Source organism: Myotis nattereri (assembly GCF_964212035.1).
Source record: "Myotis nattereri genome assembly, chromosome: 4".
NCBI lineage: Eukaryota > Metazoa > Chordata > Mammalia > Chiroptera > Vespertilionidae > Myotis > Myotis nattereri.
Genome location: NC_138079.1, coordinates 10,137,196 through 10,159,855, shown reverse-complemented (window position 1 = coordinate 10,159,855; position 22,660 = coordinate 10,137,196). Strand labels below are relative to the sequence as shown.

The 22,660-nt window shown below is 42.1% G+C and overlaps 1 protein-coding gene across 1 annotated transcript; it reads right to left on the bottom strand.

Annotated features, from left to right (window-relative positions):
- Positions 1-210: 210 nt before the first annotated feature.
- Positions 211-504, bottom strand: LOC308518102 (stabilizer of axonemal microtubules 1-like; the record flags this gene model as incomplete). Its single annotated transcript, XM_081089674.1, is given in 3 exon segments — positions 211-390; positions 394-408; positions 412-504. Coding segments are annotated over 3 exon segments (288 nt in total).
- Positions 505-22,660: the final 22,156 nt, after the last annotated feature.

Below are 22,660 nucleotides of genomic sequence, written 5' to 3'. Positions count from 1 at the left end.
GAAAGAAAAGTGAAAGCATGGACTACATTAGTGCCTAAGATACTTCCTAGGATGCTAACCATCAAAATCATAACCTCTAGCTTTCTTCCCACAACTCCATTCCACACAAACTTATCCTCAATTATCTCTTTTTTTTTTAAGAGTTAAACAACTTTATTAAGACCAGAAGGGTTAGGAGAAAAGGAAGTAAAGCATAGAGTTTCTCAATATTTACTTAAATGTCGGTATTCCTTCCATTTTACCACGGTGTGCTCGAACTTCTTGCTTGGGTTTAAGACTCTGAGGCGGGAGAACATTGCCATATGTAGGATATTTTTCCAAACATTCGGTTGTTGGGCAAAACATGCCAGAATTTCCGTAAATCCTTGTGGTTCTATGTGGACAATGATGTCACCCGCACATGCAGATCTAACACAGGCACCAGCTCCTCATGCTCTCCACCCGCAGGGTCCCCTGCATGGCGCCTGGGAGCAGCCACGGCCCTAGTTCCAACGCACCTGCCATCATCGTCCAGGCAACGAGGACTCCAGGGAGACCTCCTCCATAATCTCTTATTCTTGAACCAGTTTTCTCTACAAAACCTATGCTATCAGACCCCAGCCCTTATTTGATTCCTTCATCACTCACTATATAGCAAACAGTGTGAAGATCCATTTTATGTTGGTTTTTAAGTTGAAGAAAATAAATCAAGTTTCTATTGTCCATGCCAAGAATTACTGTTGAGTATAACAGAGTTTTCTGTGGGGTGAAAGAAGGTTTAACTGTGTCCAGAAAATTTTCTCATCTATTAATCTCTCTGCCTATACCACAGATCTTTTGTTATTATTCAAAAACACATATGGTAGCAAAGCTTACCCTCAATATTCAACCCGTCTTCCATGCCTCTTCTTTGAGTTCTACCTTTTCAAGCAGGGTCATATCGCACTAACAGAGAATCAGAAAAGAGAAAGCAGGACTTGAGCTCCAGGTGATTCAGGAACACCTCTTCTCCCTGGCAAAATGAGGGCTGAATACCAGAAGAGAAAGCTTGGGTCCTGTGTAACAAACCCATTCTTCTCCCAGTACCCCCAAACCTTGATCTGGCTTAAGTTTTTCATGAAAAAATTGCAGCAACCTGTGATATTGTGATGTATAATAAGAAAAAATATATTTGGTCTTCATCCTTTTTTTTTTCTGGCAAAGAGCTCCTAAAACCCTGGAATTTTCTAAGTGATGAAAGTCATACAGGTGTCTTTCGTTATATTAATGAAGTAGCTTTGGGATCTCCCTTAAAGATGGGGGCAGGTTGCCAAGAGACCCAAGGTATTATAGAGTTAAAACTTGCAGTCCCACCTCCATACCACCACCTCCTGGGAGGGGAGAGGGGCTGGAAGTTGAATCAATTATCAGTGGTCAATCATTACTATGTAAGGAAGCCTCCACAAAACCCCAAAAGGACAGGGTTCAGAGAGCTTCAGGGTTAGTAAGAATTGAGTCAAATTCTTGGACATCCTGCAGGTGTCTGGGATTGCTCGGTGTTGAGCTGGAAGCCCCCATCCACCCTCACCCTACCAAAACCCTGCTGGTTGGAAATTGCATCTCAGAACACCAAAAGGAACCTATACCCTTTATTCTTCTTTTCCCTCTTATAGAAAAAAAGAGAAATTTATAAAACTGAAAGATCCAAAATAAAGGATTTAGTTAAGCTCACTCTAAGAAAAAAAAAACTTTTTTAAGTACAAAAGAGAGATTAACCCTGTCTTGAGGTTAATGTGATGTTGCATGAGCTCACCCAATGGCTTGAGGTTGGATAAATTTTTCCTCATCTCCTGGACCTGTCTTTTTTTCTTATTCCTGGATTGTGTCCTAAATTGTTGCTGTCATAATTAGCTAGCTAATGTTAATAACTAGAGGCCCGATGCACAAATTCATGCACAGGTGGGGGTCCCTCCATCTGGCCGGCGATCGAGGCCTATGATGGGGCAGGGGAGGGGGGGCACCTTGCTGGGGGGAAGGACCCGGGAGGTTGGCTATGGGAGTACACTGACCATCAGGGGCAGCTCCTGCATGAGCATCTGCCCCCTGGTGGTCAGTGCACATCATAGCAACTGGTCAACTGGTCGTTCTGGTCTATCGGTCATAACAGTTGCTTAGGCTTTTATATATATAACTAGAGGCCCAGTGCACAAAAATTTGTGCACTCGGGGGGGAGGGGGGTACCTCAGCCCGGCCTGTGCCCTCTCGCAGTCTGGGACCCCTCAGGAGATAATGACCTGCTGGCTTAGGCCTGCTCCCAGGTGGCAGAGGGCAGGCCCAATCCCTAGGTGCAGCCCCTGGTTGGGCTCAGAGCAGGGCCGACTGGGGAGTTGGGGCACCGCCCCCTGTCATGCACAGAGCAGAGCGGATTGGGAGATTGCGATGCCACCCTCAGTCACACTCAGGGTAGGGCCGATTGGGGGGTTGGGGCACCGCCCCCTGTCACACTCAAGGCAGGGTCAATGGGGAGGTTGTGGCGCCACCCCCTGTCACGCACCGAGCAGGGCCAATCAGGGGGTTGGGGAGCTCCCCCCTGTCACGCACAGAGCAGGGCCGATCAGGGGGTTGGGGCACCACCACTCTCACACTCAGGGCAGGGCCGATGGGGAGGTTATGGCTCTACCCCGTCACACACAGAGCAGGGCCCATGGGGGGAGAGGGGGTTGGGGCGCCGCACCCTGTCACACACAGAGCCGCAGGGCGATCAGGGGGTTTGGGCGCTGCCCCCTGTCATGCTGATCCCGGTGCCAGGAGGCCTCGCAGCTCTGCTGATCCCGGTGCTGGGAGGCATATTACCCTTTTACTATATAGAATAGAGGCCTGGTGCATGAGTGGGGCTGGCTGGTTTGCCCTGAAGGGTGTCCTGGATCAGGGTGGGAGTCCCCACTGGGGTGCCTGGCCAGGCTGGATGAGGGGATGATGGCTGTTTGCAGCTGGTAACACACCCTTCAGGGTGGGGGTCCCCACTGGGGTGCCTGGCCAGCCTGGGTGAGGGACTGAGGGCTGTTTTCAGGCTGGGACTGAAGCTCCCAACTGCTCCTTTTTTTCTTTTTTTCTTTTTTTATTCTGGGCCAGCTTTAGCTCTGGCTCCAACTCTGAGGCCTCAGCTGCTGAAAGAAGGTATCTGGTTTGTTTAGGTTCTTTAATCGAAACTCTGTATCAACTCCAGCTCTGAGATCCCAGCTCGCTGAAAGCTGGTTTCTGGGGTTTTGTTTAGCTTCTATTTTTGTAACTATGTTTCAAACTGCAGGCTCAGAGGCCGGCAAGAGGCGGGGAACGTTGGAGTCCTCCATCACTGAAGCAAGCAAGCCTCATGTTTAGTTTAAGCTGCCTGGCTGCCGGCCACCATCTTGGCTGGCAGTTAATTTGCATATTGTCCTGATTAGCCAATGGGAAGGGAAGCAGTCGTACGTCAATTACCATGTTTCTCTTTTATTAGATAGGATAGGAAGAAAGCAAAGGAGAGGCCAGTCATTACAGACATGGTCATCTGGGCAGCTTTACAAGGAAGCTGCAACTTCACACTCCCCAGGGAACCAGTCCATTCCCTGCAGATCACTGGGGGAAGGAATCGAATAAAAAAGGAAATGGGCACATATGCAGTGAAGTTGGGGTGACACAGGGAAGGTACTTGCCTGTCAGTCTAAGGTGGGAAAAAGATCATTGGCTAGAGGGAGGGTGCTACTGCAAGTGCACAAAATCCTGAAGGGCCAATTGGCTAAGCTCCTAGGTATAATCCCCAAAGAGTTCTCTCTCTCTGGCACACCTGTTTCTCACTTGCTCCATGGCCTGCACTCGCCCCTGCGCTAGCCTACCATGTGGCCTTAACCACCAGCATGGCCCATGGGTACACGGACCCCACACACAACTGACTGCATCTGGGAACACAAGCCAAGCAAGCCAAATGCTGGACTGGACTGTGCTTTAGTATGGAGTGGAGACTCTGGGCAGCGGCCTTAATTCTAGCCCAATTGAGGACAAGGCTAGACTTTTTGCATGGCCAGACAGAGGGAGATGGGGCCTTGGAAGAGAATCCCCTTAATGTTACATCATCAGTAAAGCTTTCCATGATACCTCATCCTTCCCGGAGGGCCTCAGGAAATTCTTTTCCCAGCAGAACCCTAATAACTCCATTTCCACCAGTAACAAGTGGGGACCCAGAGGGCTCTCCACTGAAACAAAGTTAAAATTATATTCTTGCCTATGTTCAGCTGCCACACCTAAACCTCTGTACTAATCCCTATGTGGGACTTCTGAATACCAACCCATTTTCTCCACTCCACAAGGCTACAGCAGACACTGAGTTCTGCCACCTCAATCATGGATTTGCCTATAACCTCTGCTCCTTTTGAACCTCTGAATGTCCACCCCAAACTGTCTTCTCAAAATCAAAAAAAAAAAAAAAGCCCAGCCTGCCCAACCTCTGAGGCTCTAACCTCCAGTGTATCCCTAAGACTCTCCTTAGTCCCTCTACCCTCAGCCTTGCCTTCTTCTGGCCCTCCTCCTCCTCACCTGACAACGTTGACTGCTTACCACCAAGTCCAGATGCTAACTTAGAACATACAATGGAACTCTTCAGCCAATTCTTCAACTTAATAAAAGAAATGATGAGAGGGCTAGGGATAGTTTCCATCGATTCCTACATCAAGCTGATCGGTTCAGACAAGAGTTATAGTCAACATGATTTGAGGACAGAATTGACAGAACTATATTTTTTTGCCAAACAAATTTACCAGTTTGTAAAGTTGTTTTCTTAATGATTCAAGGAGGGTAACTTAGCCACATGTGTCTATACTTGTGAGAATCAGGTTTTAATTATTGTTGCATTTTAAAGTGTCATTTTCACACACCAAAAAAAAATGTTAATTCTGTTTAGGGAATTGGCATTACATAATCACCAAATATTTCACCCTCGTAGATCATTTAAGACAGTTTTTAAATCTTGCTACATTCTTCCACAGTTTTCTACATGCCGATCTTAACATCAAAGGTGAAATTCCTGAATGTGTAAGACTTAGGTCTTTACATTAAGTTTTAGTAAGACCTCTACACAACATCATTAAATCATTTCTTCCTCAGGGTTCACCCCTGGTCATTGACTGTGTGAATAGTGAAATATGTGGTGTTTTTGCAAATGGCACAATACTCCAGTGGAAGACATAATTCCTGGGCCCCTCATTCCATCTGCCTCTGGTTTGTGTCAAGCTGACACGCTGTAGGTCAGTTCACTCATCCTTAATACATTGTTTAAATATACAGTAAGAGCAATATTCATAGAGTGGTATAAATATCATATCCCCAAATTACAACAGTTTTATTTAAATACTTCCATCTTCTACAGAACTCCTGGAGACTTCAATGTTTCCATAGCTTGAGATTAAAACAGACCAATAGAAATGCTCTGAGATGGATGATACAAAAGCCAAATATGACAAGAGACATAAGTGCTTTTCTTTTAAGTCTCCTTTGCAGGCACCATTGCTTTGCAACTTTTGGGGGCATTGCTGGTGAATATATGGATCATTATAAAGGGTAAAGATCTTGTTCTAGAAGCTATTTCTGCCGAAACCGGTTTGGCTCAGTGGATGGAGCGTCAGCCTGTGGACTGAAAGGTCCCAGGTTCGATTCCGGTCAGGGGCATGTGCCTTGGTTGCGGGCACATCCCCAGTGGGAGATGTGCAGGAGGCAGCTGATTGATGTTTCTCTCTCATCGATGTTTCTGACTCTCTATCTCTCTCCCTTCCTCTCTGTAAAAAATCAATAAAATATATTAAAAAAAAAAAAAGAAGCTATTTCTACTTATAAAACCCTTCTCCATCCCCACTGAGGAAATCAGGGGAATGAAAACAAATAGATGTTGTTGTCAGCAATACCAGACTACATTCATCATGAAGGCAACAAAACTAAGATTTAAACCTCTCCGTGTAGCATGAAGCTGCAAAGACTATTAATTTGCTGTGCTGACTTCATACAAGGTGAATTATTATAAACAACCAGAAAGTAATATATATGATTAATTACTAGCCTCACTAGTGAAAAGGACTCCCAATTTCAAGGTCCCTGCTGTCTGCCTTTGCTGGTATTTAGACAATAGGAAGTTGACTCTGGATCGAGGGAGTGCTCTGAAAGGGGAAAAAACAATCTTCATTTTTATCACAAATAATTGCTAAATAAGTGTATAACTTAGCTCAGAAATTATAGAATGATTTTTAAGACTTTTCTTTTAAATGTTTATTGAAAATAACCCCCCAAATCCAGAAAGAATAAGGTGTTTTCTATAATATGAGAATTTCTGAAGCCAATACCTGTACTTCTGTTTCAAAAAATTGCTATAACATTTATCATTATGCATAAAGAAAGAGAGATCTCAGTTGGAGAAAAATGTAACCAAAATCAATATAAATGTGAATCTCAATATTTCATTTAATTATTAGTGCTACATACATCACCCCTTGCTTATGATCATTTAAACAAAGATGCTAAAATAAATAGCTGGATTGAAACAAGGCGTACTAAATAATGTTTTATTTTGACAGGAATGCATGGCATATCTTCACAGATGGTTTCAGTAGATGAAGTTTCCTGACATGAGAAATGGCAACAAAGCCAATAACACCAGGTAATACTGAGTCATAAACCAAAACTCTAGCTGAAAGCTTCAAAGCCCCAAAGAATTACTGGTGAATAACATTTAAATCCATTGATATGAGAAGAATTTCAAGTATTTTTCCAATGCAGAAGTCTGTAGAATAATGAATTCAGTGAATACTTGACTTTTATTGAGAACTTTTTAAAAGAAAACCCATCTCCCGATGGCTCAACAGCAAAATCAACTGAAATTCAATTGTTGTCCAGGGGGCTCCCTTCCTCTGCTTTTTGTAATTGTGGGCAACCTAGACACAACATTTTCCTGAAGTGTAAGCCAAAGCCTCAGATGCCTGCCAGGATTCTATCCTTTCCAATTTACTTTGACGTCCTCAGTTCCTTCCAGAGGAAATGAACATTAGCCTCTTGTGCCTCTCAACTCCTCGGTGATGTCCCATCTGAAAGACCATCGTCAGAAGCCAGCCAGTTCTTCCCTGACCCAGACACATCATGGAAGTACGGTGCTACAGGTGTTTGGCAGATGAACGGAGAGAAGCATCTGCAATTTCCATTGTCATTCTATAACCCTACTGTTTGGTTCTTCAATCATTTTTCCCTTCCTCTTCTTGAATGTAAGCGAATGTTAAAATAATTAATAAAAGAACACATTGTAATTCTTGCCATTTATTGAAATCTGCCAAGTTGATGTGTTGTTTTCGTCATTTTGCGACCTATGCCACACTCTGGTAAGGGCTTACTCCCAGTCTGACATGATGAGCTGGGCCCTCATTCACGAAGGATGAAGAACTTGTGTAACAATCAGTTCCCTTATAAGATGTAACACCCTGTAAGATTTGGCCTGACAGCTTCTGGAAAGCCAGTGAAAGAAAAAAGTTATATTTTTGCTCCTTATGCACCAGTTACCTCTGATACAATTTCCTTAGGAGCTTGCTGGCAGTTCTCGAGGCAAAGGGACTATTTGTTCTTCTGTGGAAATTTTCATAGCCACAGGATAATGGTTTCAAAGGAAGGAACGGGAAATGATGAAATAGCAACAATGCTATTACCCTTTCAAGGAGAAAACTACCAGTATACTTCAACTGGGTGGTCTAATTATTACAAATGAATATGTATTGTTTATTTGTTTGTTGGTAGTATGACTTATCCCAGAAAGAATTTAAAACAGTTTCCAAATAGACTTATGATGCAGCAAGATAAAATAACTTTAAAACACATATGGAAATAAATAAATAGATAAATAAATAAATAAAAGTTCAGAGGATAGAAAATCAGTGGGAAAAAGAAATTCAGTAAATAAAATTCACGTATATCCTTTGTCTTGCTAAAATATGCCACATATTATTACTATTACTAATTGTTGATTAACTATAAATTACTAAATCCACAAGTAACAGAAGCACTGCTTGTAGAATGAGGATATGGGATTGAAAACCTCTAAAAGTTGCTCTTGAAATGAAGGTTGTAGAATTCTTTGTAGGAGAGGCATCAGTGTCACTAACAGGTGGATTTATGTTACATTGGAAGCAAAGATGCATATGCTATGACTGATATGTACTTTTAGTCCCTAAGTTCCTAAATATTAAAGTTAATCTAAGAAAAAAAAAGTTAATCAGAAAGAGTACCTTTGTTATAAGTTTATATTTACCTGTTAAGGACCATGGCTTGAAAATTTCCTACACATGGAAAACATATGCGCCCTTATGTTCATTGCAGCATTATTCACGGTAGCCAAGGCATGGAAATAACCAAAGTGTCCTTTTATAGATGATTAGATAAAGAAGACATTAGATATATGGTACATATATCCAATGGCATACTACTAAGCCATAAGAAAAGACGAAATACTGACATTTGCAACAACATGGATGGACCTGAAGAATATCATGCTAAGTGAAATAGTTAGAAAAAGTTAAGAACCATATGATTTCACTCATACATGGAATATAAAACTAAAAGCAATAAATGAACAAACAAGAAAAACAATCAAACAAAAACTCATGGACACAGACAACAGTATGGTGGTTACCAGGGGGAAGGGGGTAGTAAAGGGAAAAAGGGGTCAAATACATGGTGACGGAAGAAGATATGACTTTGGGTGGTGGGCACACAATGCACTATACAGATGATGTGTCATAGAATTGTACACTTGAAACCTATATAATCTTATTAACCAACTAGGGGCCCGGTGCACGAAATTCGTGCACTGGGTGTGGGGGGAGAGGGGGAAGAGTGTCCCTCAGCCCAGCCTGCCCCCTCTCACATACTGGGAGCCCTCAGGTGTTGACCCCCATCACCCTCCAATCGCCTGATCGGCCCCTTGCCCAGGCCTGATGCCTCCGCCAGAGGTGTCAGGCTTGGACAGGGGACCCCCATCTCCCCCCAATCACTGGCTCTGGACCCCGCCCAGGCCTGAGGCCTCTGACCCAGGAATCATGCCTGGGCAGGGGACCCCCATCTCCCCCCGATCACTGGCTCTGGCCCCCATCCAGGCCTGATGCCTCGGCCAGAGGAGTTGACCCTCATCACCCTCCGATCACCAATCACTGGATCGGCCCCTTGACCAGGCCTGAGGCCTCCGGCAGAGGTGTCAGACCTGGGCAGGGGATCCCCAGATCCCCGTGGTTGCAGGCTCCGCCCCTGCCCAGGCCTAACGCCTCTGGCCTAGGCGTCCGGCTCGGGCAGCGGGGATCCGCAGCTGCAGCGGGGGGCGCCGCGATCGTGGGCTTCGCTTTAGGCCCAGGCAAGGGACCCCTAGCTCCTGGGACTGCCAGCTTCGACCGTGCCCAGCTCCCATCGCTGGCTCCACCCCTACTTCCTGCTATCACTGGCCAGGGCGGCAAAGGCGCCTGATTCTCCGATCATGGCTGGGGGGCAGCCTTTGCCTTGCCCCCCAGCTCTTAGCTCCCCCCTGGGTTTCCGATCACTGTCAGTGGCAGGGGGCTTCTTCCTGCTTTCCCTTTCGCCTCCCTGCATTGTGCCTACATATGCAAATTAGCCGCCATTTTGTTGGCAGTTAACTGCCAATCTTAGTTGGCAGTTCATTTGCATATAGCCCTGATTAGCCAATGAAAACGGTATCGCCGTACGCCAATTACCATTTTTCTCTTTTATTAGTGTAGATGTCATCCTGATGAAGTTAATTTTTTTTAAAGTATTCTCAGTTTGCATCCTAGTATTTCATGACAATCACAGATGAGCAGTGGCACCATCCAACACTTGTAATCTGGACCCAGCTCTCAGTTTCTTGCACACCTGTGGGAGAAAATTCATGACTGGATGAAGCAGTGGGGGGAAATTACTCCTTTTCCAAAATGAGCACTCAACACCCCATGGAGCTGGATGATTTATTACTCTGCACTGTGAAGTTGGCATTAAGGAAACTGACTCACTATTCACGGAAGTCTTCTAGTCGGGAATCCTGTGTGTGATGTGTTCTGACAAGCAGGGTGATTTTTCAGAATCGCTGGTGGCTGTCTTTCACTTTCCCCTGAGTGGCAAAGAGTTTAGAATTGTATTGGCTTCATTCCCATTGCTGCTTTCTTCATTGCCAAACTGGGCATGTACAAAACTGGACATAGGGAGAAGTTTAACTGATTTTACATGCCTGTGGAGGTCTTTTATGCTACTCTATCCGTCACTGACACCGTGGACCTTTCTATACTGGCCAAAACACTGGCAACGTTTTAGGCTAAGGTTAAAATTTTCATCTTAAGGCATTGGTGGTTTGCACTGGCCTTTTTCTGGGCCCCAGTGGGGTGGGGTGTCATCATGCTCCAGTGAACATCAACATGCTGAGCAGTGTCCCTGGAAACAATGCTTCATTTCACAGGGTCGGACTGAGAGTTCCAAAACTGCTTCACAATTGATTCCAGCCCAGAGTTAGACTATGTCACAGAAGATGGCCAAATTCTCTTTGCTATGAATGAAACTCTGGTTATTGGAAGTGAAGAAGTTTGTCTCCAGAACCTCTCACTTTCACTTCCTGAGGCCTCTTTGGTGTGTCAATGACCAGAATAACAATCTACATACAGGCTCTTTCACCCTTATCCAAATTCCCTCATCTATCCCTTGTATCCATGGAAGTAGAAATACCTTGCATCAACCTAGCCAAAGCTACTCAAAACACCAATAACAACAGCAGCAGGTCCTATTTACGGAGGACCCTCTTGTATGCCCGGCACCATACTGGATGTGTGACTGTGTTATTCCATTTGATTTTATCACCCTCATTTTACAGAGGAGGAAATCAGAAGTTAGAGAAATGAAATAATTTGTTCAAGATCACCCAACTAGCAACCTGCTTAAGTTTAACAAGTGTGAGGCTAGTTGAAAATTTCTTTCAACTCCTTGGAGAAATGCACCATATAAATTATAAATTTTTTGAACCTTCTGAAAAATTTTTCCCACACCAACCATGAAATTACGAGGCAACATGACTAATAAAACACAGAAAGCCACATGGACAGCATAAGCATGGTCTCCAGTGCTCTAGACGAGCTGCCAGCCTGGGACTAAGTGTGTGGATCTGTTCTAGCTTGCTATTTGTTAGTCTACACCAGCGATTTGCAACCTTTTTCATCTCATGGCACACATAAAACTAATTACTGAAATTCTGCTGCATCCCAAAAAAAATATATGTTTTGCCTATCTGACAAAAAAAAAAATAGGTTTAATTTTGATTCATTCAAACCAGATGGCTGTTGTTATTGTTTTAAATATACTTTTATTGATTTCAGAGAGGAAGGAAGGAGGAAGAGATAGAAACATCAATGATGAGAGAGAATTATTGATTGGCTCCCTCCTGCACACTCCACATTGGGGATTGAGCCCACAATCTGGGCATGTGCCCGGACTGAGAATCAGACCATGACTTCCTAATTCATAGGTCGATGCTCAACCACTGAGCCATGCCGGCCAGGCTGTTCTCATTTTTTTTCTTTGACAATCGAAGGGGAAAGAGATCAGTGCCCCTGACTAAATAGGCAGGTATTACATGTTTAAAAATTATTGCAGCACACCAGTTGAAAATCTCTGGTCTACACAGATTAAATAATGACCAGCTAAGTTTCAGCGAGCTTCAGGTCTTCCCAGGAAGGTGGGGCCCCTGGGCATAATCCACAGTCATTTGTTCACTCACAATCCACCCAGATATTCAAACCAGCTCAAGCTGCCTGAAAACACCTTGTTTGTTTCAAGGAACCCAGCAAAACTCTCTCCAGCTGAAGGCTTAGCAAAATGCCTACAAGTAATCCAAGGCCTGCGGGTTCATTGGGAGCTAGTTTGAGAGGTCAGAGCTTACACACAAGGGAAAACAAAACATGTGCGAACGTGGCTGAATCTTTCCTTCCAAAGCAGTGCTGGACAACTCATGTAAATATACAAATACGCTGAGCTGTGTTGTGAAAGGAGCCATTTGTTTTACTAACACAAGTTGGTATGGTGCAAGATTTTTCTTGGCAAGTAAACAGAACACAATGAAAAAATTTGTAAACAATGGAGTTTTCTGGCAATTTTTTGAAAACTGAATGGGCAGCCTTTCCAGAAGGTATAAACCTTTCCCTTTTCCTCAATCCCCCATGAGTTACTACTCACATATAATCACTTTAAAAGTCAAAGCAGATGAAGAAATACAGCTCAGTGATCCACGGAGCTCGTTAAAAGGACCATTTGGTCCCTAATGAGCTAACCTGCCAAATGCTCAACTTGGGGACTTACGTAGGCCAAGGCAGCCTGGCCAGAATGAGAAGGCTTTCGATGATGGTCGCATGCTACAGTTCAGGAGGTGAAGAAACCACTCCTGTTCCCGGAATTCCTCTGAAGTGTAGTCATCATCACAGTGACGGAGGTTCGAATACAGAGACTACTTTAATTACCGAATGTTACTACAGAGACCAAATGTTCTGGCATAAACATGGGTTTCATTGGGGAAGTATTGGCTGATGGTCAAAAACACAGAAAAGTTCCCCACAGATAAGGTATGTGGTATTGGCTTAAGACATCTCAGCCTATATATCCTGAGCAGATTCCAGACCAAATGGGTCATGTGTGTCTTCAGCATCCTGTGCATCTTTCTTTCTACTTGGTCATTCAAATGGTTAAACACACTATTTTGGAGTTACTGTCTGACTCATGTCATTATTTAACGTGATCAGAAAGTACATTTACATCATCCACGTGTTAAAGATACAAAGGACTATGAATTAAATCTTTTCTTAGATCAATTTATATCCAAACATTTTTCAGTGAGAACTTTCTACACTTCCTCATACATAATTGTAAAAAACTACACATAACAGATATACATTAGGTTTTGCTATCCAACTCCAATTCCCCTGCCCTAACGCACTGGTTGATAATAGCCCTTCGTTATGATGATAAGGAACTAATTCTGGTATAGTTCTAGATCCTCTTCTCTCTATTCCACACTAGGCTTATTCCACCTGCTTTGTCCTAAGATATATCCTTATTTCAGGGTTTCCGCCATCAAAGTTCATAGATGCTATTTAAGTCTATCTGCTCTCAACCAACTAAGCAATATTGACAGTCTGTTAACCTGTCTATATATTTTATACTTTTCTGCATGCTCATATATTCACATATAAGCACATATACAATATATGTATGTTTATGTGCATAATTTGATATATATACTAATATAGGTGTGGGGAATTTTCTTTGATTTTTAAGAATGAGGCTACATACAAACATACAGACATATTTTTTTCTCGCATAAGAGTATATCATGGAAATCCCTCCACGTATTAATTTAGTTCATTCCTGTAATGGTTGTTTATAAGTTCATAGTACTAGTATTTGCCACAATTTAATTAATCATTCCTCTATTGACAGTGCTGCACTTCGTTGCCTGTCTATAAAGCAGTTCTATCCCATGAGAAGCACAGCACAATGGGATATACGTAAAAGATTACCCTGCATCGCTGGGGTGCGTGAGGCCAACTACAAATAGAACACAAAAGAGAGATTATTCATACACACTTTCTATTCTTCTGCCCTCCCCATTACAATAGTCCCCACCTGATCTCTCTGTTTCCACTCCTGCCCTTCTACGTTCCATTCTTCACACAGCAACCAATGAATTGTGAAGACAATAAATCATCTTATTTCATGACTTTGTTGAGCACTTTCCAACAGTTTCCATTCACACAAAGAATTAAGTCCACAGCCAACCAAGTCCTACATCATCTGGTCCTTGGCAACCTCTCCAACCTCATCACCAGACACTCTCCCCACACTCACCCCACTTGTTGTTCCTTAACTGCACCAGGAACCTTCCAAATACTGACATTTGTCCCTGATGTTATTTATGCCTGTACACTCTTCCCCGGGAGTCCTGGGCTCCCTTCTCCAATTTACCCAAGCCTCTGCTTCAATGTCTTCTCCTCAGGGAAGCCTTTTCCAATTATCTATATAATAAAAGCCTAAGTGAGCATTATGGCAGAAGGAACAAAATGATTGGTTGCTATGATGCGCACTGACCACCAGGGGGCAGAAGCTCAACGCAGGAGCTGCCCCCTGGTGGTCAGTGCACTCCCACAGGGGGAGGGCTGCTCAGACAGAGGCTGGGCTCAAGGCTGGCGAGTGCAGCGGCAGTGATGGGAGCCTCTTCTGCCTCTGCAGAAGGCGCTAAGGAGCAGTGAGCCAAGCAGTAAGGAGCAGCAAGCAGGTGGATGGTAAGGAGGGAGGGGTCCTGGACTGAGAGAGGGTGCAGGCCAGGCTGAGGAACCCAGCCCCCCTCCAGTACATGAATTTCGTGCACCAGGCCTCTAGTCATATAGAAAATAGCCACTTGCCTTACTTTGATATCCCTGCTTGCTAGCTGATATTACATTATGTAATTACATCTTTTCCTCCATTGGAATACAAGCTCCATACCCTGTCCTCCACAGTATCCCCAGGCCTTAGAATAGTGCATAGCATGTAGTAAGTGCTAAATAAATACTTGTTAAAAACAATTAATGAATCAGCACATGAATGAACGCAAAAGGTTAAAGGGGGAACACTATGATATAGATAAAATACCCATAGACTGAGTCTTTTAGGAAGACTGTAGTTGAAGGCATTTTGGTTGTATTGGCTCTGGCATGCATCATGCATTAGTAACTTTTTGTTACTAAATCTTCTCCACAAGCATCGACAGTTAAAATTTCCTCTGAAAGCCGACAATTGGGCAATGGCCCTAAAGATTCATTATGCCACTTGAACTATTGCACACAGTTGCCTGAGCTGCCATTTACTTTCACCCTTTGCGGTCTCCCCAAGCATGAGCGATAGTTATTAGTGGAGGCCCATGACAACACTGGAGAGAAAAACATCCCTACATGTGAAGGGCCTTCTGTTTCCCTTTTGGAAGTGATGTGAAAGGAATGATGGAAAATGGATGCTGACTTGTACTGTTTCTCATTTTCCTTTGAGTAGATATAATTCAATAGATAGATACTCCCATTATCTCCTATTTACACATATGCATTTGAGCTTCAGTCAAAAGAGCTACTTAACTAGTAAGGAACAAACTTTCTATGAAATGGGAAGCAGCTGAAGATTCCACGAAGCAACATACGAGTAGACAGGGCTAGCTCTAACTATCTGCCTTGGACCAGCCTATCTGCTGACTTGCCATGATTTGATTGCTGTCTCTGCTTCCAGGGCCTCCCTTCAGAGGCAGCAAACTGAGCCGGCCTCCTCCACCACAGGCTCTGTGGGTCCCACCCCTTCTGCTGGGAAGACTCATAGAAATTTTCCAGCCGATGGATACAAGTAGGTTCACCAGATGTTGGAGAAACATGGGATTCGCATGAGAACAACCGCCTGTGAATCGCTCCACCGTTTACAAGTGCAGAGGGGCCGGGAGCTGTGCCTTTCCTGGCGTGGGTTGCCTCCATCCCTACCCCTACCTGAGGCATCTTTGGTGATGATATTGATTTAACTTCATCTGAACTAAGATACTGACAGAGAGAGTAAAGTGGAACACATACATTTCCTTTTTAACTTATCAGAGTTATATAGCTTACCATTGTCAGGCAATTTAAAATGATACCTCATTTCATCTTCATGTCAACTCTGTTAGGTCAAAGGTATGATTAACTGGTCAATTGACGTGTCCAAGTCACACAGCCAGAGACTAGCAGACCCAGGAGTGGACCCTAGCAGTGTGACTCCAGGGTCCATGCTTACACCTACGACTGCACTGCCTTGCACACCACTTGCCTCTGAGCAAAATCTCATCCACGACTTTTTTTTTAATCAAAAAAGCTATATGTGAGAACTGTCCGTTTAAAAATGGAATAGCAACCAAAAGCAACCACTGTTTTCTGTTTTAAAGCGTATCTACTACTTTAGCAAAACCCTGCTTGAGGAGGAAACTCTGTATTTGAAGGGGAAAAGAGGGGTAAAGTATCCATACTTAATGCCCTGGCTTGAGGCTCCACCACAACTACTTGCCAATGGTAATTTCACTTCCACTGATCCTTTAAAAGCCTGTTCCAGAAAGAAGTTCGATTTCACAGGAACGCCCACTGATAAGCCTTGTAATCTGTGGCTAATTCTTCTAGGTTGCATTTTCCCCCAATTTGTACAAACAAAATTAGGCTAGGTTTGTGATGTACATGCATTTGAATTGCATGTAATTGACAATATATAAGTTCGGTTTTACTATTATATCTAATATTATTTTGTAGCAATTTTTCAAAACATTCTGTGCTGTGGGGCATTTGTCTCATGGCATGTGATATGAGGCAGGAATTGAAACAGAGATTATGTGATTTGAGAGAGGAAAATGTTAAGGAGAAACTGTTTAGAAAAATGTAAACTAAAAATGATGAGTTCAAGAATATCATCCCCCTAGCTTGCATGTTATAGTTCCTCTCATCCCACAGTCTGTGATTTCAAACAAAACCTGCTCTCTTTATTCCAACTGGGAAAATTTGGCCACAGATGAATCGGTGGAGAGTCTAGGGTGTTGTGACCAGCTTGTGACAGAGGAAGATCTCAGAATTTCCACTAATTTAAAAAAAATATTGTAAGAAATATTTTCTGCCTTATCAAAGCAGCAATAGTCCAAAGCATACTTTTAAAGCAGGTTAGAAGAATGTTCAAAACCTACTTGAGAAAAATTATAAAATTCTCTGAAACTCACAAAAGCAGAACAAATGGAAGACATACCATGTTCTTGAAGAGAACATCACATCATATACATGTCATTTCTCCCTATATTTATTTGTAAAGTATGAAATCCAAATAAACATCGCTCTCAGAAATTTTTTTAAAAACTAGACAAGTATGTTATAAACTTTGGAAGAAGAGCTACAACAGTAAGCATTAATCTTAAAACAAGGGCAATGAGAACAAGCGTCTTACATAAATTAAATATATTTTAAACCCCTATAATTAAAACTGTGTGATATTGGTTCATGAATAAACAGACCAGTGAAATAGAAAATCCAGAAATAGGCCAACATACGTATAAAAATTTAATATATCACAAATAGTCTGGGGAAATGAGTTCTTAATAAGTGTTGTTTGGGGGGAAAACATACCCAGCTCTCACACCAAGTGAGTTAGGGATATAAATGTAAAACAAAAACATAAAAGTACTAGATGAAAGCATGGCTGACTTTCTGCATAAACTGGGAGTGAGGAAACCTTTCCTAACCATGACTGAAACCCCAGAAGCAATAAGGGAAAAGACAGAGAGATTTGAGTTTTACAAATTTAAAAATAATAATACAATTGTCTGCCTTTCCCTGAGGGAGACATTCCAGTACCCCCAATGGATGCCTGAAACCTCAGAGTTATGTTCTTTCCCATCCATGCATGCCTGTGATGAAGTTTAACTTCTAGATGAGGCACGGAAAGAGAGTAACAGTATCTAATACACGTGAATGAGCTGTCTCAGCAAACCAGGGCGGCTTTCTTTTTCCTTCTTCACAATTCAAAGATAGAAGATTGGTTCTTACCGGTTTTTAGCAGCTGCAGCATATAGTTGATTTTCTTTCTTATCAAGCCGAGAACGTTCACCTTGTCACGTGAAGGAAGCACTCACAGCTTGTCTGTGGCTTATGGGAGCGGCCAGCATCACTACTCTGGTGCTCTGGAGTGATTATCAAGTAAAATGAGGGGGACTTGACCGCCAGCACCCAGACGGCAGCGTCTGAGCGCGCACCGTGGCCATGCAGAGGAAGGGATGTCTCGTGGACCAGGAGGACTCGCGAGATTTCATCACGCGACTCAGAACAGCCTATATTTAAAACATATGAGTTGTGTGTGTTTGTTTGTTTGTTTTAATCCTCACTCCAGGATATTTTTCCATTGAATTTTAGAGAGAGAGGGAAAGGCAGAGAGAAACATCGATGAGAGAGAAACACACAATTGGTTGCCTCCTGCATGAGCCCCGACCAGGGCCCAGGCCAGGGAGGAGCCTGCCACCGAGGTACATGCCCTTGACTGGAATCAAACCCGGGACGCTTTGTTCTTCAGGTTGATGCTCCACTGAGCCAAACCGGCTAGGGTCGTTTGAGTTGTTTATCTCTGGAATGTTCCAGCTAATATTTTTGGACCACAGTTGATGGCAGATGACTGAGACCTCCGAAAGTGAAACCATGGGTAAGGAGGATCTACTGTAACTTTTGCATGCCAACACAATCCATAAGCAAAGTAAACCACAACCAATAAACTGGGAAGATTATTTGAAATTTCTATCACAAAGGGTTAACATCTTTTTTTAATATATTTTATTAATTTTTTACAGAGGGGAAGGGAGAGGGATAGAGAGTTAGAAACATCGATGAGAGAGGAACATCGATCAGCTGCCTCCTGCACACTCCCTACTGGGGATGTGCTTGCAACCAAGGTACATGCCCTTGACTGGAATCCAACCTGCGACCCTTGAGTTCACAGGCCAACGCTCTATCCACTGAGCCAAACTGGTTAGGGCAAAGGGTTAACATCTTTAATATAAAAGAAGTATAGCCCTGGCTAGTGTGGCTCAGTTGGTTGAGCATCATCCCATGCACCAAAAGGTGACTGGCCAGACTCCCAGTAGAGCTTGATCCCCTGTAAGGGTGCAGAAGGCAGCATCTCAAATCTATCCTGAGATCTGGGCAACTCTATCCTCCAGTGGTGACAATCAAAAATGTGTCCAGATGCTGCCAAATGTTGTCTGGGAGTGAAATCACCTGCAATTGAGGACCAATGGTTTCAGAAAATGAAATGCAATTGACCTTTGAACATAAGGTCATCTGCTCAATCCACCCATAGTATGAGGAAATGTAAACCAAAACTACAACCTCCCACTCTAGCCGGTTTTGCCCAGTGGATAGAGCATTGGCCCTCAGATTGAAGGGGCCCGGGTTTGATTCCCATCAAGGGCACATACTTCGGTTGCAGGCTTGATCCCTGGCCCCAGGAACCAATCCATGTGTCTCTCTCACATCAATGTTTCTCTCTCTCTGTCTCTCCCCCTCCCTTCCACTCTCTCTAAAAATCAATGGAAAAATATCCTCTGGTAAGGATTAAAAAAAAAACTACAGCATACCATTTACCATGTCTAATATTGAATACAATCTAAAACTTGACTGGAAAAAAAATCTTTTCACAAGGCTATGGGGAAATTGGTACAGAAAGTGTTTAAAGTATGCTACCTTTTATCCCGAAAAGGAGGGAATACAAATGTATATTTGTATGTATTTACATTTTTTAAAGAAACAATAGAATAACAAACTAAAAACTGAAAAGAAAAAAAATTACCAGTGGGGGGTGGGGAGGAGAAGGGAAAGGGTACAGGATGAACGCCAGGCTTACCTACATGTACCTTGTTTTAGGGTTTGATTTTTGACATGTTAATATTTCACATAATTAAGAAACAACAATTCTTTAAAAGCAATCCCCCAAATTTAAAAATAAATAAGCCTAACTGAATATAAAGTTGAAGGCATAACCACGTAGAAAATTATTTCAATATTTTTAAATACAGTATTTGTATTATAGATCAGTAGTGGAATTTATCCTAAGGACACAAAGAAACACAAATAAAACAAACTTCATTTAAATGTCTTATTGTTAGTAGTGATCATATCATTGTTATTTTGAAATTATTATCTATAACTCCAATGCTATATATAACTCCAATATTATATATGTAATATGCAACTCCAGTATTATATATAACTTCAATAATATATATAATACATAACTCCACATTATATATAGTAAATAAATAATATGTTAATGTCATCAGGAGTCAAGATTCAGTGTAAGAGGCATACCTGTAAAATTACAGTGATTAAATAAAAAACTTTTAATCTTATATTTGAATATGAAACATCACAGTATCTTCATGATTTCATTTTCTAGATAAAACGCAGATACCTATTAAGTTTCTCTGACCACTAAAAGGGCTTGGGAACAAATACAACTCAGTTCACATGAGCACACCTAACACTCAGGTCTTCAAACACCACTTGCTGGGCAAGTAATAAACAAAATGAGCTGGATAACTTGTCATGCAGAAATCAAGAGAATGTCCTAAGACTACCGCAGTCATGCTGTAAGGACACAGAAGCTAACTTACCTGAGCTTGCTGGCTGAAGAGGGCTCTCACAGAGCAAAGAAATTCTTAACATTAAAAAAAACTCAATAAATAAATAACACATCAAATATATAAAAGTCCATGAGTTTATCAATACTGAAAACACCCACAATCACCACTTTTTTGTTCACCACTGAACATCTAGAGTACCAACTTATTATTCTGAAATAATAAACTGATAATAAAGGGAAATAATTAACTATCTATCCTTGTTTTTCTGCACAAACTACTTGAGGGCAACAAGATTATTGATGAGGGTAAGAGGAATTGTAACTCTAAAATGGAAGGCATAAGAGAACTATACAGTCATTAATGGCTGCTAACACCATTAGGTAAAGGTTGTTGGGAAGCTTTATAATAGGGATCAAGCTGAAAACCCCTGAACCCACTAATCAGTGTCAACATCATCAAGTGTGAACCAGCTTGACGTCAGATGCCTCCTATGTGAATCAAATAGAAGTACACACAGCCATGAGGGAGTCTCAAAAAAATTAAATTTTAATATAATTGTCTCTAAATTTAACAATGAATTTAGGGGAAGGGTGTGAGATAAAGGAACAATTAAATGATGCCATGAAGATGCAGTCAGCCAAATCCAGAGTGAGGGGCATTCAATAGCACCAATGACTTGGTTTCTTCAACAAAGTAATTCCATTAAGGAAAAAGGGGGAAAAACCTGTTACAGACTGATGAAAATTTGAGACATCAATTAAATACAAATCTAGTCCTTATTTGAATCTTGCTTCCAATAAGCCAACTGGAAAAAAATTGGGAAATTTTTAAATGGCCTTAAATTTTAGATTATATTAAGGAATTGGTGTTATTTTTATTGGGTATAACAATAGTATTGTGATTGTATTTGTAAGCCCTTATCTGTAAGCAATACCTAATGAAGTGCTTATAAATAAAATAATATATAGTCTGGGGTTTTCTCCCAGTGGAAAAGGGAAGCAAGCTGAGGCATGAGGCAGATATCAAATAAAACTGCTGACCATCTGAAGGATGGATATACTGGAGTTCAGTATACTAATTACCTTTGCTTTTATGGGTGTTTGAAAAGTTCCTTCATAAAAAGATTTTTAAAACATTTGATCAAGTTCAAGTATGACACTGTCAATTATCAACAGCTCCTCCCAGAACCTAACTGGTCTTCCCTGATATGTCTAAGAAACATACCTCATGTACTGACACACTCATGTGATCCTCCTTACTCATTGAATGTCCCCATTCTACATCACCTGCAGTCCAAAATATAAGGGATTTAATACATTCCTAAAAAATATCAGACAACGTGCATCAGCTGGTTCCACAAGCTAGTGACATCGCAAAAGCACCTGGTAAGGCCAGCCTGGTTTAGGTAATATTGGGTTCCACTTTGTCGTATGAGAAGGTGTATTTGTCAGGGCCCTTAATGCAGATGTTCCAGAACAAGGACAATATTCAGATCTCAAAGGTAAATGGAAAATGAAACATTCCCAAGATTCATAAACTGGACTTACAACCCCCTTCTGACACCACTGCTTTCTCTATGGACCACATCACAGAAGGATCGCATTAGAAATACAGTACACAGACAGGGTCATGTGATGACTTTGCTGTCCTCTGATGCTGCGGGGCTAGTGGGCTACATGTGCAAGCAGCACTACCAAATAACCCTCAAATGACATCTTAAACCCTTTATGAAATACTTGGTGCTGTAGAAAAAATAAAATTGCGACACTAAGGTTATTTGTAAGAACACTGTTTTACCATATTAAATGATAAAAATTAAACATCCAAAAATATACTGCCATAGAAAACACAGATCTGGGACTCAGGACAGCTGCATTCGAATCCTAGTTCCATCACTCGCCCAAGTGTGTATCCCATGGGCAGGCTGCTTAAGTTCTCTGAGCTTTATCTTCTTCATTTGTCAACTGGGTATGAAAATGACTATTTAACAAGGCTGTTGTAAGGAGTAAAGAAAGTTTACACACACACAAATGTTTAGTAAAATACGTAATGAGGACTAAATAATAAGTATTACAGTTAAACTAGAGGCTCTGTGCACGAGATTTGTGCACAGGTAGGGTCCCTTCCCCCAGCTTCCTGCTGTCGATGCCAGCCAGGGCAGGGCCGGCCAGGGGGAGGGGCGACGGGTGGTTGACTGGCTGGCCCCGCCTCCTGGTCAAACTCCCAGTCAAAATCCCAATCAAGGGAACAATTTTCATATTAGGCTTTTATTATATAGGATATGTATACACATATAGATTTATCCACCATATTTATAAGTTACATATATGCCAAATAATATTCCATTGTCTGGATATACCATAGTTTGCCCACTTACTTGGTTGCTTCCAAGTTTTGATAATTATAAATATACTATAGGCCCAGTGCACGAATTCATGCACATTGAAAGGAAATTAGAAGAAATATGTTAATATTGTTATTGCC